This window comes from Triticum dicoccoides, chromosome 5B (genome assembly GCF_002162155.2).
Source record: "Triticum dicoccoides isolate Atlit2015 ecotype Zavitan chromosome 5B, WEW_v2.0, whole genome shotgun sequence".
Classification (NCBI taxonomy): domain Eukaryota; kingdom Viridiplantae; phylum Streptophyta; class Magnoliopsida; order Poales; family Poaceae; genus Triticum; species Triticum dicoccoides.
Genome location: NC_041389.1, coordinates 617,051,810 through 617,067,826, shown reverse-complemented (window position 1 = coordinate 617,067,826; position 16,017 = coordinate 617,051,810). Strand labels below are relative to the sequence as shown.

The 16,017-nt window shown below is 46.4% G+C and overlaps 2 protein-coding genes across 2 annotated transcripts; both read right to left on the bottom strand.

The window, feature by feature from the left end:
- Positions 1-3,617: 3,617 nt before the first annotated feature.
- LOC119306353 lies at positions 3,618-4,370 on the bottom strand. The gene is made up of 2 exons (XM_037582594.1): positions 3,991-4,370; positions 3,618-3,829 (listed from the first exon to the last, which is right to left on the bottom strand). Exons 1-2 carry the CDS (start codon positions 4,286-4,288, stop codon positions 3,804-3,806), a joined length of 324 nt encoding a protein of 107 aa, XP_037438491.1. The 5' UTR covers positions 4,289-4,370; the 3' UTR covers positions 3,618-3,803.
- Positions 4,371-9,075: 4,705 nt separating this feature from the next.
- Positions 9,076-12,320, bottom strand: LOC119306352 (GDSL esterase/lipase At5g45910-like). The gene is made up of 4 exons (XM_037582593.1): positions 12,025-12,320; positions 11,563-11,933; positions 11,200-11,479; positions 9,076-9,479 (listed from the first exon to the last, which is right to left on the bottom strand). Exons 1-4 carry the CDS (start codon positions 12,293-12,295, stop codon positions 9,253-9,255), a joined length of 1,149 nt encoding a protein of 382 aa, XP_037438490.1. The 5' UTR covers positions 12,296-12,320; the 3' UTR covers positions 9,076-9,252.
- Positions 12,321-16,017: the final 3,697 nt, after the last annotated feature.

Genomic DNA, 16,017 nt, shown 5'->3' with positions numbered 1-16,017 from the left:
GATGACCAACCGATGACGATGCGCGGGGCGGCCGAGTGGTTATGAGGTGACCAACCGAGCGGCAACGCGCGAGGCGGCCGAGTGATGTAGACGCGTGTCACAGAGTGACGATGCGCGCGGGGCGTCCGAGTGATGTAAACGCGTCCCGCGAAGTGGCGACGTGCAGGGCATCCAAGCGATGTAGACGTGTGTCGCGGAATGACGATTCACGCAGGGCGTCCGAGTGATGACGCGTGTGCCCCTGAGCGACGATGCGCGCAGGGCGTCCGAGTGATGTAGACGCATCCCGCAGAGTGGCGACGTACGGGACGTCCGGGCGATGTAGAGGCGTGTTGCGGAGTGACGATGCGCGCGACGCGTCCGAGTGATATAGACGCGTCCCGTGAAGTGGCAACACGTGGGGCGTCCGGGTGATGTAGACGCGTGCCGCGGAGTGACGACGCGCGGGAGGTCGAGTGACAACGCGCACGCGAACCAAGTGATGCTGGTGTGACCAGATGAGCGACGGTGTGCAGGCGGCCGAGTCACTGCACGTTAGTCGTACAAAAAATGCATCCGAATGAATTTGGACGTTTAGTAATCCAAATGAAGCCTGTCATCGTGTTATTCGCCTGAACGAAACGTCCGTCGAGTGAACTGCTGTCGGTGGACGACGACGAGACAAGTGATCCTGCAAGTTAGTACTGCAAGTATAGTTACGAATATATTTTCTACTGGATCAAAACGTCCCTGCAAGTTAGTACTAGCAAGTAAGTCAGCACAGCCACGAATTTAACGGCCGGGTGGTTGCATATGCATGTATGCACCAATTATGGCGCGGGAGTAGCGGAGCTTTTTGGCTGCAGTAATTAGAAAACTGACGCTGAAATACTCACCTGCTGAGCCATTTAATGAGGTAATTACCTTAGTGAAACGGTCAACCCACGTTCCTCCGTTTCCTTTTTCCTGCATGTTAATTGATCGAGGAAACAGCCCACGTTATGCATGCACTTACGAGGCATTGATTCCACAGCGCACCCCCGCCATGGAGACTGTCCCCGGCGACCGGCGCCGGAGGAAGAAGCACTGCGCGCCTATGCCGCATCGGGGCTGCGCCTCCACTGCGGAGGTCGTCGCCGAGCAGCCTTGAACTCGAGGCCGGAGTCGACGACGTGGCGAACAGCGCTGGCGGCTGTGCGTGACGATGACGCCAGCGGACAGCGCCAGTGGCCACGCGTGGGGGCTCAATGACGACGCCGCAGACAAGGTCCACTCGACTGTGCCGAGGTCGGAGACAACGATGAGGTGGACGGCGCCGACGGCCGCGCATGATAACGACGCCGGCGGTCGTGCGTGACGACAATGAGGCGGATGGTGCCGGTGGCCGCGTGCGGAGGCGCAGTCGGCCCTCGGCTGTCCCGAGGCCGGAGACGACGACTGGGCGGACGACGCCGGTGGCCACGCGTGATGACGAGCGTGACGACGATGAGGTGGACGGCGCCGGTTGCCGCATGCGGAGGCACAGTTTGTTTCCTGCTTTCACGTCGTCAATCCTTGTATGTGCTTGGAACTTGGATGGATGTTTGTTTCCCTTCTGCTTGAAACCATTCTGCTTGCGATGCCTTGCTCGTCGCGAGGATGAACAGTACAAAAAACGTGTTAAAACATGAAGATGGAACTGAATGGAGAGCACCAACGGGAATTGGTCCGCCGCCGGTGGTTGAAGAAATAACCATCTGCATCATGGCTCGATAGACGCCATGCCCCACGGTGGGCGCCAACTGTCGTGGGAATGATTCCGACAATAATAAGGTATAGGGTAACGGAGCATGATCTATCGAGATGCATATGGGTGACACGGTGGTTTTAGCGAGTTCGGGCCTTTCACGGTGGAGATAACAACCCTACGTCTCGTGCTCCGGAGAGGCTTTGTTTTATCTGAGTATATATCCGGAGATTACAATGTGTGTGTAAGAGAGAGGAACGGATCCTCATGCCTGAGCTAAGTCCTGAGACTAATGGTGAAAAGAGAGAGAGGTGGAAGCCCAGCCCTCCAAGTCTAGTGATGGGGGGTGGCTTATATAGAGTGCGCCACCCCCTCACCTCCTATGTTACAAAGTGGGGCATGAATGCCATAATACCTGGCCACTACAAAACCGTCATGCTGACTATTGGTCTTCGCATATCCGAGTGAGTTACACGGCCGAGTGGAATGAGCTCGTCGAGTGGAGTGCCGTGCTCCGAGTGGTCGTTGCCGTCCGAGTGACTTTCAAGTTGCGGTACATCTGAACGGCGATCTGGCCCAGGGGCCCAGTACAAAGTGTACGGTGTCCATGGGTAGGGTCTTTAGGTCAGGCCTGTTACCCTACCCCTAATACATGTCCTCGTCAGTTCCCAAACATAAAATAAAGTTTATTCTTTTTCCACCATTGTTTCAGACTCCATGGCCAGCCATATCCACGGGTGCCTTCCATACCAACACTTTTCAAGGAATTTACTATTTGACAATATAAAGTAAAAAAATCCATTTTGGCACTGGGCATCCCTATTAGCGCCACATTGTTGTGAAATTACAAGTGAATAAACACTCATCTTGAGGATAACACGTTTAGCATGAAAAAAATATTGGCCATCCCCTGCCGCTTCATGAGCGGTATGGGCACACAAAAAGGAAATTCATTTTGAAAATTAGAGTTGGCATATACAAATTTACTTGGACGGTAGGCTCCTTGAATCTTCTTTGTAGAGCACCATGAGACGACATAGTAGTCCAAGCGGAACCGACCTACGGGTCCTCAGGCCGGTAACTGACATGGTGAGGTACCCCTTGTGATGTAACACCATCAATGCCCAAGAACGACACATACCTTTTGGACAAGGACTAGATCCTTGTTTTCCAAATCCATGATATACACATCATAGAGAAGTCCTACGCGAGGATCCCATCTAGTCTCACATGGGTCTATGTGAACATCAACAAGTCCAAGCGAATGAAAGTCCAAGTTAAACAAAAATGAGCTAAAAGGAACCTTAAGTGGTCCTATCTGCTAGTCAAAATAGTTCACTCGTCGGAAGAATGAGAGTCTCAAGGCTAGACCTAGTCGCTAGTCGAGTTAGTTCTACCATTGTGATCTCAAAATAGGATTAAGTCGCGCTCCAATGAGGTGACCAAACTATTACTATTACAAACTTTTGTGATGGTTGTATCATTTTTCAAAATATATTAAAATTCCACTAACTCGTTTAAAAAATATGATAGCTTAAAATCTGGTAGTGTACATAATGGACAACACAGAAATTGCATGCATCACAAAATCAAAGTAATATGACACAATTGAACTATGTCAGGTTTGTGGGCGGATTAATACAACTAACTGAATATGCCACTTATCTTTGTCTTCCCTCCCCCCTCTGCCTCTTCACTTTTAGCAAATTAATTTGTATCCGGAGTTTTGTATCAGCTAGGAATTCAGGTTACTAAGGCGAGAAATTGGTTGAGCTCAACCATAATTACACCCATTAACTTTGGAGGTAAGAAGCATATGAATGTTGTTGCTTTAAAACCACCAATTTGTTCTAATATCCTTGATCCCTTCACCAGTCATGAGTCATAAATAGAACCAAAAGAATTATATATGAACAAACACAATTTAGACTACTTGAGGAGAAGACTTTATTCATTATTTGTCTCATACATGGTGCTTAACATAAACTATCCTAAACACAACCTCATCAATTACAGATCTGAAAGAGAAGTTGTTGTGACGCCAAACACATGAAAGTAAAAAACCAATGGTTCTCCTCCCGCGACTAAAATATCATCACTACGCCAGAGGAGGGAAAGTGTAACCTGCATCAATCAGTTTGACCAAACATGTGATTAGAAGAGCACACCATGCATATAAATTGCTTAACTAATAACAAAACCGTGTGAATTGGAAGAAAATTTGATATCAAAACTGCATGTAAGAAATGCCCATCATCGTAACTTTCTTAATATATTTCACTTACTTCCGCACTTGTAGCCATGTGAGAATGGCTTCTTGCAGAAATTGGCAACATAGCCGACCTTCTCCATACACCATATCTTCTCTTTCTCCTTGGTGAGGCCGACACAAAGGCATGGGATGTTCGCCTTCTGCCACACAGCACAACACACGTTTGATGGGTCTAGCTTTGGCTCTGCTGGCCATTTCGTGTACTGGCCGCACTGCTTGATCATGTCCTGTCGGTCACCCTCACATTCATCGGCCGACACGGCCACCGCAATGGCGAGGATGATGAGACATAAGCACATGAGTTTCGCCATGGCTATTACTATGCTACACCACCTTCTTTTCCCTTTGTTGTTAGAATGGTGCAATATAGGATTTGTGTGGCTTCTTTGTGAATGTGTGGGATACATGATTTTGTTAGCTATGGTTTGGTTTATATAGGCTTGTTTGAGATATGATAGATACATTAGATGTATATCTTGAAGCTATAGTACCGTATCAAAAAATTAATGTGTACATTAATTGCACATCCAAAGGCTACACCATACATTAGCTGTATATCTTGAAGATAGAACACTGCATTAAATAATGAATGTGTACATGAATTCTATATGTACTCACTATACATACATCAATTGTGTATACCTCGAAGATATGCAATATCATCGAACACTAAATGTGTTCATTAATTCCACATCTACATGTTATGCATGCATCAGTTGTATATATCTTGGAGATATTGTTTTGCTTCAAAAAATGAATGTGTACATTTATCGACAAATCTATAAACTAAAACATTACATTAATTGTATATATCTTGAAGATATGACACCATATCCAAAAATGAATGTGTACATTAATTGCACACCTACAAGCTACAACATTACACCACTCTAATGGCTACAGTACTGCATCGTTCTTTAGAAATATGCACCGGGTCGTATATATTGCACTATGTAAGACATTGGACACGTGCATTGTGTGTATTTGAAGAACCAAAATCGCCGGCTTTCCTACTTGTGTATATTAGATGATGCCCCACACATTGTGTCGGAACCATGTTACATAAAGTAGTGCTTAAAACAACTAAAACTAATGGGGAAAATGTAAGAGTGTTCTCGATTTACATTTTGAAAACAATCAGACCTACAAATTATGTGACAAGATTATGTATAAAAAGAGAAACACTTTTGAATTGAACTAAACTCAACGCGAGCATTAACTATATATTTTTCTCCCAGCGTTCACCACATATACCTTTCATGACCACACAAAATTCGGTGCAATTTTTTTAACCCAGGACTAAAATGCATGCCTGGCTTGATTAGGTGGCATGGTATGCACAGATAGATTAATGCAAAGAAGTAACTTGTGAGTACATGCATGACTTCTAATGTCACACAATTTTGGTTGGACGACTATCACCTATTGAGGTAATGTAGAAACATGCATGTGGAGAGAAATTTAGTGCATACATGTTGTTAGTTCTGTGTGAAAGTTGTGCACATGAATAAAAATTATGTGTGTGCAATTTCTAGCTTTGCTTTTGTACATCCCAACTAAAAATTAAATTGGTTATTAATAAATAAAATGGGCAGATATATGCACTAAATATTTTATTCCGCTTTTCTTACCTTACCCGAATCGTTGTCTCCATTTTATTCTCATGGAAAACCTACATTATTTCAGTTGCCTTGATGCATAACTTCCTTCTACCCTCGAACCACATATTCCTTCAAAATTTATGGTTGTTCATGAAATATTCAATTCAAATTAGTATTGTTGCTAAATATCTTAAATACAATATGAAAGTATTACAAAAGAGAGACACCTAGTGACACAGCGAGTGGCAATTTTGAGAAAGAGAAGGCAGTGTTGTTAATTATTTGACGTTGACAGTTTGTATATATATGAAATATAGACAATTCAGATTTATATATGCAATTTTGGCATTTAGTTGGGGTTGTTTACAAATTTAAAGTGAATTTACTATTAAATGAAATGTTAGCAGCATGCCTTTTATATAAAAATGCTGCTAGATTTATTCCATAGGAAGGGGTGTCTGGATGAGAGAGTAATCTTTTAGTAGATCATGCATCAACAAAAGAGAGAGGTTAATTATCTGCAAACACATGCACATAGACAAATTATTAAAGTGGCTAAGCAGGGAGCAATCCGCTTCGTTTTTAGTGCTGACCGATGCCTCCTATTGTAGCCACACGTTTATTCAGTTTTTCATCTGGTTTACTGCCTGTTTTTTCTCTCTGTTCGCCACCGGTTTTTGCTGGACATAGATTTCATTCGTTCACCGGCCCACCGCTTTGACTCAGCGTAAAAATAGATACACAGCTTGGATAGAGGTTTCCTTCTCTTTCTTCTTTGTTCCCCTCAAGCCCCACACTTTATTCTCCCCCGTTTTCTCCTCCACCGCCGCTCCTCTAACAATCACCCCCACACATTTGTTCCTCCTTTGCCGCCATCGGCCCATCTATTGCTGCTGTCGGCCCCGTCTCCTTATGCCACCTTTCCCCATGCCTAGCTCCCTTTCCTTTTGTGTTCCCCCTAATGGGCGTGATGGGCGAGGTGCGAGGTGTGAAGGCGGCGCCCGGAGCAGTAGCTAGGGAGGAGATGTGCTGGCTTGACCGCGGGGACTGGGAGGCCGCCAGCTCTATGGAAGGTCTTAAGGCGCGGTGGAGCTTCAATGTTTTCCCCCTTTAGAATGTGTCAACTCTCATGTGTGCGTAAATATGTTAGACGAACCTTGACAACATGTCATATGCGACATTCCTTTTGCCTCACGATATATGTGGTCGAGCTCAAAGCAAGTACTTTTCACCCTTATGGTAATTTGACCTCTCTTCTCAAAACTGTAATACAGATTCGCAAACCGGGTTAACACTTACCCCAAGTCGCATGGCCATGTTTTCCGACTCTGATCACTCGAGAGGATCCAAAGAATATCTCTCCGTATAGGAGAGGCAACTCCCATCTTGGTAAACCATGTCTCGGGGCATGTCTCACGACTCACCTGAAAGATATATTTAGAGTAGTGTTTGATAGACCCTAAGTGAGTCGATCATCATCCTGAGAACATGCGAGGACCTCAGGTCTAGGACATGGCATATACATTGTAATTGAGACTAACAGTTGACAATAGCTCGTTGTGTCTCAAAGTGGGTCTGTCCAACACGGTAATCTCCATCCCTAAGTCCATACTATATATCAGTTCAGCATATCTATGCACATGACTTGTGAAGCATAGTCATCAACCGAATCGTATACTAGTCAAAGGATATATGTCTGCATAACCTTATCAATTAGGGACCATTAGCACGATCATCGTACAATACATAGTTCCACAAACAAGTCACATACCTATTGATACATATCATTGATGATGTTCAAAGATAGTACAAAACACTCACAAATATATAGGGAAATATCATCATCACAAGATTGCATCCTGGGCATATCTCCCACAAATTCTTCAATATGCACATCTTCAGGGAGAGTTTTCTCTATATCATGAAATCAATATCCTCAAGTTTTACTTTCAACAACCAAATTTTTAATACTTTGTCGTCAATCACTAAAAAAGGAGAGATTGTAAGTGCATCTAGTGCCCCCTTGTATGTTTTGGCTGATTAATGATAGAAGTGGTTAAGGGACTAATTTGTTTATAAGTATATACATGTGGAAGCACCTAAGGATTTAGTTTGACCTATGGTGTATGACCCATAAAAATGTTGTGACAACAATGAAGTATTTGGTTTGCCCGTTGAAAATTGGAGTGTGAAAACTTGTAGTTCTTTGTTAGTTTTTTCTCCATTTACTCAATAACGAAAACCATACAGTAAGGGGAGGGGGGGTCCAAATGATGCCTTATCAATGTGGAACCGGACCTTATGCATGCTTTGAAATTATCAACAGTACACATTAATTGACCCGCCTATACGAGCTGAAATGCTCATAATTTAGACAAAACTGGGAATAATGAATGAAATTGACATAATCATATGCAAATGCGGGTAAAAAAAATACATGGACACTTCGAACAATTCTTTTCAAAAGGCATCATAGAAAGGAAAAACCTCTAGAACTACCATAATGCTATAAAAGTAGTATGAAATTCTTGCAGACCCCCACAAAATGGGAGGCAAACTGCTATGCTAGCTCAAGGACGCAAACTAAGTAATTTGCTCATCTGATTTTAGGAGTTTAGGAGCTCAAATTTTAAGGCTCACAATCTAGCGAAGCATAATTTATATTTGGGGATTGGCCGTCATTTCTGATTAGGCCAACCTGGTGATCTTCTTTCCGCCCTTGTAAACATTCCGACGTCATAATAAATGCTCCGTGGGATTGTCTCAACAAAATAAGAACTAGTTTGCTCATCTTAAAATATAAAAAGGCTAAAATATATTGACCATCTTGAAGTTGCGTCCAAATGATGCCTTATCAATGTGGAACCGAACCTTATGCATGCTTTGAAATTATCAACAATACACATTGACCTGCCTATACGAGCTGAAATGCTCATAATTTAGACGAAACTAGGAATAATGAATAAAATTGACTTAATCATACGCAAATGCGGGGAAAACAATGCATGGACACTTCGTACAATTCTTTTCAAAATGCATCATAGAAAGGAAAAAAACCACACACACAAAAAAAAAAGAGAGGCAAACTGCTGTGCTAGCTCATAGACACAAACTAACTAATGTACTCATCTGAGTTTAGGAAGTTTAGAAGTTTGAATCTAGCGAAGCATACTTTATATTTGGGGTTGGGCATCATGCATGGTTAGGCCAACCTGATGATTTTCTTTTCATCCCTGTAAACATTATGATGTCATAATAAAAGCTTCACTTGATTTGTATCAAAAAGAAACTATTTTGCTCATCTTAAAACATTAAAAGGCTAAACTACATTGACCATTTTGAAGCTGCATACCACTACTCCCTCCGTCTAGGTGTGTAAGTCATCTTATGAAAACCAAATAATCCCAAAACACTTAGGCGCGGTGCATTAAAGTTTATCTCGTTTCTTGTTTCTTGACATATCAACCAATAAGAGATGTGGGGTGTGCATCCTTTTAATGACTTGAGACTACCAGACACGACATGCACTAGTTAGTTCATTGCATGCAATGGTATGAATTAGCAAATGAACATTGAGTTCTCTCGTTTTTTCCTTCTTCTTGGTCATGGTGCACAACCTAAGATGACTTACTCACCTAGATGGAGGGAGTAGTACAAGCTACGGTATCGTGTATCTATTGCGGCAAGCTGAGTATGGCGGGATGGGCGTAGAGTCCGGTGAGCCAGCCGTGGGCGATGTACTTGTTGGCGGCCTCGGTGTAGTGGATGCCGTCCCAGAAGAGGTGGGTAGATGGGTCGTTGCAGGCGGTCGCGCCGGGCAAGCCGCACGCCGATCCATCCATGTTGTAGTTGTACCGCCCGCCCCCGCCGCAGCACGCTCTCAGGGACTCCGCTGTGAACCCTGCAATGCAGACCTTCCATGGTTATATACTTGCTCTGTCCCAAAATATAAAAACGTTTTTTTTTTTGCGGAAAAATATAAGAACGTTTTAACAAGGGAGTACTAATTATACCTGGTACTGTCAGTCTGGGGGCAATTAGGCTAGTCATAGTGGGAGTAACTTAGCAAGTAACATAACGCACTCCGAGATTTTTTTACTTATGTGGCAATGTAGTTAATGAGAAGTGGTAACATAATATGTTATTGTAACATAGCGCTTTCTAAGACAAGATGAGTCTACAAGCTAATTAATGAAGTCCTCTATGACACTACTACTCCCTCCGTCTAGGTGAGTAAGTCATCTTAGGTTGTGCACCGTGACCAAGGAGGAGGAAAAAATGAGAGACTTTAATGTTTATTTGCTAGTTAATAGCATTGCATGTAAGGAACTAACCACTGCATGTCGTGTTTGGTAGTCTCAAGTCATTAGAAACATGTACACCTCTCATCTCTCATTGGTTGATATGTCAAAAGACAAGAAACGAGGTAGGAGTTAATGTACCGCGCCTAAGTGTTTTGGGATTATTTGGTTTTCGTAAGATGACTTACACACCTAGACGGAGGGAGTACTATTTTACTTTGCACTATAAAGGTAGTAACTTAGACTAGTGTCATGTGTATGGAAAAATATGAAGGAGAACCTGGGTATCAGCGCACCCTATATGCAAAAAAAAATTAGTAATTCAAAAAAGTCCAAAAAAATTCCAAATCTTTTTTGGTATTAAACATGATCAGGTATTTAGTCGTATAAAAATATATGTCAGAGAATGACTTTCGCTGCATCCTGGGTCGAAGATTTGGCAAAAAACGCTATATACAAGTACTATACACGCTATATTGTTGTCATAAACTTGTCTTTTTTACCGTGAAGTCAATATGAATCATTTCTTGTCCAAACTTTTTTATACAAGTACAATACCTGATCATGTTTGATTTCAAAAAAGATTTGGAATTTTTTGAACTTTTTTTGAATTATTAAAAAAATTTCCGCATATAGGATGCGCAGGTATCCGAGAGCACCAAGTTCACGTCCCATGTGCATGACACTAGTATAAGTTACTCCTCACTATGACCAGCCTTAGCTAATGCTCACAGAGTTGACCTATATATCTTGAAAAACCATTTTTGCATGGTACCCCACGTACACCCAACCCAATAAAATTAAGTGCTGCGCGCTTTGCCATGCGTGTAGGCTTCTCGATCGAGATGCCAAACGAATCTCTTGTTGGACCGAAAATACCGTTATAATTGAGTACCGCCAGCTTTCATTACCACCCCCACATGCATGCATGCGCGGGTTAAAACGCAGCTAGCGGCTGCAAAGATCGTCTCGATGGAGTATATAGTAGTATACATTTTCTTTTGATCTCATCAACAAGTTTGACTTTGCTAATTAATGGCCACTGCGCGCGTGAATTTGTGGTCAGGTCGCCGCACATAATGAAATGCTCCCTCCGTACCAAAATGTAAGACGTTTTTGCAGTTTAAATTAAACTACAAAACGTCTTATATTTTGGTATAGAGGTAGTACTAGTATTAGTCAGAAATCACAGATGCATGATATATATATAGACGATTAATGCGTACAGTCGAGAAATGAAACTAAAATTTGCCTTGTTTCTAACAAATGAATCAAGACTAACAAGGCCGAAAGAATGGAGGAGTCCGAGAGAAAACTTACCGAGCTTTCCCGGGCGCCGGATGAGCCGCGCCACGGGCTTGTGGTAGTCGGCATACACCAGCGTCGTCCCCGGGTACTTCACACGCGTGCGCCTCACGCTCTCCTGCAGCATCCAGTTATGGTACTGCGAGAGGCCGTTGAGCCGCCGCAGGCATCCCGTCCGGCGGTCGTACTCCGTCGCGTTCGCCGCCGCGGCGTATTTCGTCAGCGCCATCGGCGTGCACCCCATCGGCGGCGTCCCTGATACCACCACGTACCTCGCTCCCTCCTCCACCAACCTCTGCATGCATGCACGGCCGCGCATAATTAAGAAGGAATGTGTAAAGTGACAGGTAATTTGCCACGAAGTGAAGTGTCTGTCACCTCGATGCCTCTGATGATGGCTTGCACAACAAACGGCACAAAGGACTTGGCCTCCTGCAGGCTCTTCCCGCCGGAGAGGATGTAGCTGTAGTCGGTCAGGCCCAGCTCGCCTACCACGAACAGAGACCTCGCGAGGCGCTCCCTGCATTCTGCAGTGGTGTTGCAGCTGAGCGACTGCTTCACGACCTTCCGGAACCACGCTATCTGCGCGCGCAGGGAGCTCCGGAACGGCGGCACGCTCCCAGAGTTGTGCCGCAGGAAGAACCCGACGTCGAGGGCCGTACCGCCGACGATGGCGAAGTTGGCTCCTTGGGTGAAGTTCCCTGCCTTGGACATGAAAGGCGGCACCAACGGGAGCTCCAGCGCCTCCGCTGCGCATACCATGTGCAAACAACAAATCAGCAAGAACGCAGCATGTATTCAGCGACTTTTTACTTGACATGCAGACATTTTGTACCGTACCGATGAAGTCGATGATGAGGCGGCCGTCGGAAGGCCGGCCGGTGGGGCGACGGAAGAAGGTCTCCCCGTAGGGAGAGTTGTTGAAGGGGCTGAAGGGGAAGCCGGCGGACAGGACGACGAAGTTGCCCGTATCCGAGTATGAGCTGCCGAAGCTGAAGATGGAATGGAACCGCGGTGCGTGGAGCTCGGCCTCGGGGACGCCGGAGGCGCCTGCGTTATACAGGAGGCACGGGATGAGGACAACGACGAGCGACAACTGCGCCGGCTTCATGAGCGGATCGGGAGGAGGCGAGGTATGCGGAGCAAAAGGTTCCTTGTGGCCGCGGCGTGGCGTAAAGTCTAGGAGTAGGTCGATCGAAAGTGTACACGGTGCCATAGTAGTTTTTTTTTTCACTAAAAAAAAAAGGCCCTCGGAACCTGGAACTGTTGATTGACTTTATGTACTAGTTGCACACTCAAGTTTATTTTGAAAATACGCCAACGAATTTGATCTGAGTGATGAGCGGGGGACACTTGGCTCCATCGCTGATGGGCAGGACGGCGATAAAATGTGTGTTCATTTAGCAGATCCGCTAAAAGCATCTAAGAGCATCCCTACCAGATCCGCTAAATCTGCTACTGCAAAATCATTTTAGGGTTCCCTTGAAAATAATTTTGCGCGAACACCCCGGCGGAACAGACCCCGTAAATCTCGTATTGCATATTTAAAAGGCCGGTTCTACGAATCAGCAGGATGATTTCTCTAGTGCTCCAGTGGCCGTCGTCCGATTAGCGCTCAAGTGGCCGTAGGATTACGGCTGTGCCACGACAGTATTGGGCACGCACGCAGCGCTGCTGCACCCAGCAGAAGCTCCACTGCAGCTCTCACGGCGCACGCCCGACGTTCGGTGAAGCTCCAATGCAGCACCGACGATGTCCGACGGAGCTCCAACGCAACATCGACACGTCCGGCGAAGCTCCATTGCAGCACCGGCAGCTTCAGTGCAACTCTGGGTGGCGTGCAATGCCGGCGACGCTTCAGTGCAGCTCCGGTGACCCTCCAGTGGATCGTCGGCGATGCTTCAGTGCAGCTCCAGCGGCTTCAGCACAGCTCCGGCGACCCTCCATTGCAGCTTCTGCAGCGCTCCATTGCAACTCCTTCAGCACGGAAAAAGCTCCAACGCAGCACCGCCCACCTCCTCCCCGCGTGCTGCGCTGCGTCACCGATGACAAGTGGTGCCCGACTGCACTCCGGCCCCCGTGCTGCGTTGCAGCACCGGCGACTACGAGATTCGCATCACAACGCCGACAGCACCATCGAGTCGTCGGGTCGCATCACCGGCAGCATCTGATTCAACGACGAGGCTGCGTTGCAGCACTAGGTCTAATCGACAAAAATCACCGCATCACTGTGCCGTCGTGTGGACCTTGAGCAGCAGCAGGTGAAGCAGAAGCTTCGGGCAGCCATGGCGGATGGGACTTAAGAAAAAGGGTTTCCCCCGCTTTAGATTATAGAGCAACCAACATCCACAACCAAGCCAACGATACAAACGCACACCACACACACCCAAGACGAGATACAAGGATGTCGGGCACCGACACACACACTACTAGGAAAAGGGCTATAGATGGGATGGACACTAATGGCGCACTGTACATGTGGTGCGACATTACTAAATACTAATGGTGCACCATGTGTTGGTGCGCCATTAGTGTGCAAATACTAATGGCGCACCACATCCCATGGTGCGCCATTAGTAAAAAAAAATATTTTTTCAAAACTAGTAATGGCGCACCGTGGGAGTGGTGCGCCATTACTAGTTGAACTAGTAATGGCACACCATCCCACGGTGCGCCATTAGTAATTTGGCCCAAACATTCCCCCGAATGCACCCCTGACCGCCTTTTCAGTTTCAAAAAAAAATAAAAGAAAATGATAGAAGTGTCAAAAAAATAAAAGAAAATAAGATTTCCATGTGATATGTGGTCTAGTTGTTAGCAAAATTTACAAACAATGAATTTTCGACTTTTTTGCAAAATCTCTCGAGAATTTGTAAAAATGGGCATAACTTTTGCATACGACCTCGGATGAAAAAGTTTTTTATATGAAAAATCATCTACTCGCAAAGTTACATCCGAATTTAACGGGGGAACCCCGTTAAACATTTTCAAAATCCTCAAAAACCTAATAGAAAAAAGATACGGGGCTTTTAAGATCTGGAGAGGCAAAAAAATAAAAAAAATCAAACTGACTAATGGCGCACCTGCCCATGGTGCGTCATTACTATCTTCCCGCCTTCAAAATTCAAAGTAAATCAAAAAAATAAAAAAGTTACTAATGACGCACCTGCTCATGGTGCACCATTAGTATCTTCCCGCCTTCAAAATTCAAAATAAATAAAAAAAATAGTAATGGCGCACCTGCCCACGGTGCGCCATTACTATGCCGTATATATGGCTGGGCGTGTCATCTCCTCCTTACCTCTTCATTCTTCTCCTTCACTCCACCTCTCCTCCACTCCTCCACTCCATCTTCCCTTCTCTCCTTCACCATACTACCCTCCTCCTCTCCGGCGACCTCCTCCTCCTCCTCCTCTCCGGCGACCTCCTCCTCCCTCCTCTCCTCTCCTCCCCTCCCCTCCCCTCATGGTTTCTCCTTCCTCCTCTCCGGTGAGCTCCTCCTCCCTCATCTCCGGTGAGCTCCTCCTCCCTCCTCTCCGGTGAGCTCCTCCTCCCTCCTCTCCTCCCATCCCCTCATGGTTTCTCCTTCCTCCTCTCCGATGCTCTGGCGACGTCCTCCTCCTCTCCGGCGACGTAGGCGAGCGCCTCTGCGGTCACCTCCTCCTCCTCCTCTCTGGCGAACTCCTCTCCGGCAAAAGAACACGGCAAAAGAACGTACAAGATCCAAAAACGGGAACAAAATTTGAAATAATATCGTGCAAAAAAACAAGCTAAAAAAACGAGCAAAAATGGGCAAAAAAATCGCGATCCAGATCCAAATTCAAAATTCAAAAATAGCAATGGCGCACGGTGGGGGTTAGACGGTGCGCCACTACTATTTTCCCGCCTTCAAAATTCAAAAATACTAATGGCGCACCGTGGCCTATACTAATGGAGCACCAGTAGTGCGCCATTAGTAAAAAATACTAGTGGCGTGATACTAATGGCGCACCAGTAGTGCGCCATTAGTAGGCAAAACTGGTGCGCCATTAGTAGGCCTTTTCCTAGTAGTGACACACCATCAACGACTACCACGCACCCACAGGATGCCCGATCAACCGGGAAGAAGTGTTACGGACCACGCCGGACCGAGGACTCCAAGATGATGCCTCCAAGAAAGGCACAACCACAGAATGTCACCACCGTCTGATCCGAAGATCAAGCTTTCACCCAGAGCTAGAAGGAAGGAGAAGGAGCACCATGACGGAGCCTACAGGGAGGAACACGACGTCCGCGGATGCCATCATCGTCGGCCAGGGTGCGTACTGGGCAATTGATGTACTCCGGTGCTTCAACTCTTTCGTCGCCTCCCCGTTCCGACAGCCACCCGCAGCTATGCCACCTGAGCGGCCATAGATGCCCACCCGCATCTGAGCCGTGCAGTCCGCCCATGACCGCAGCATCTCCCACCGCCTGGGCCGCCGCCCTGCCACCAGACCACCGCGAGATCTCCCAAAGGACACGATTTTGACCAAATCCACGCCCCCAACCGCCTCCTGGAGTCGCCGGCGGGCACTGCCTCGAGACGAACCGCGACCTGCCGCTGCCCGTGGAAAAAGGGGAGGTGGGGGAACGGCCAATGGCCAATGACGAACCCATCCCCCAACCAGCCCCCCCCCTCCCGAAACCACCTGTTTCGCCCCTGAAGCCGAAGGTCTGGGCCTGCCGGAGAGCAGCCACCGCCACCCGAAGTCGAGGAAGAGGGATGAGATGGCAGATCTGCCACCACCGCAGCCATGGGAGGCCATCAGGGAGGTGTTCCCACGCCGAGCTCCGTCGTCCAGCCGCAAGGGC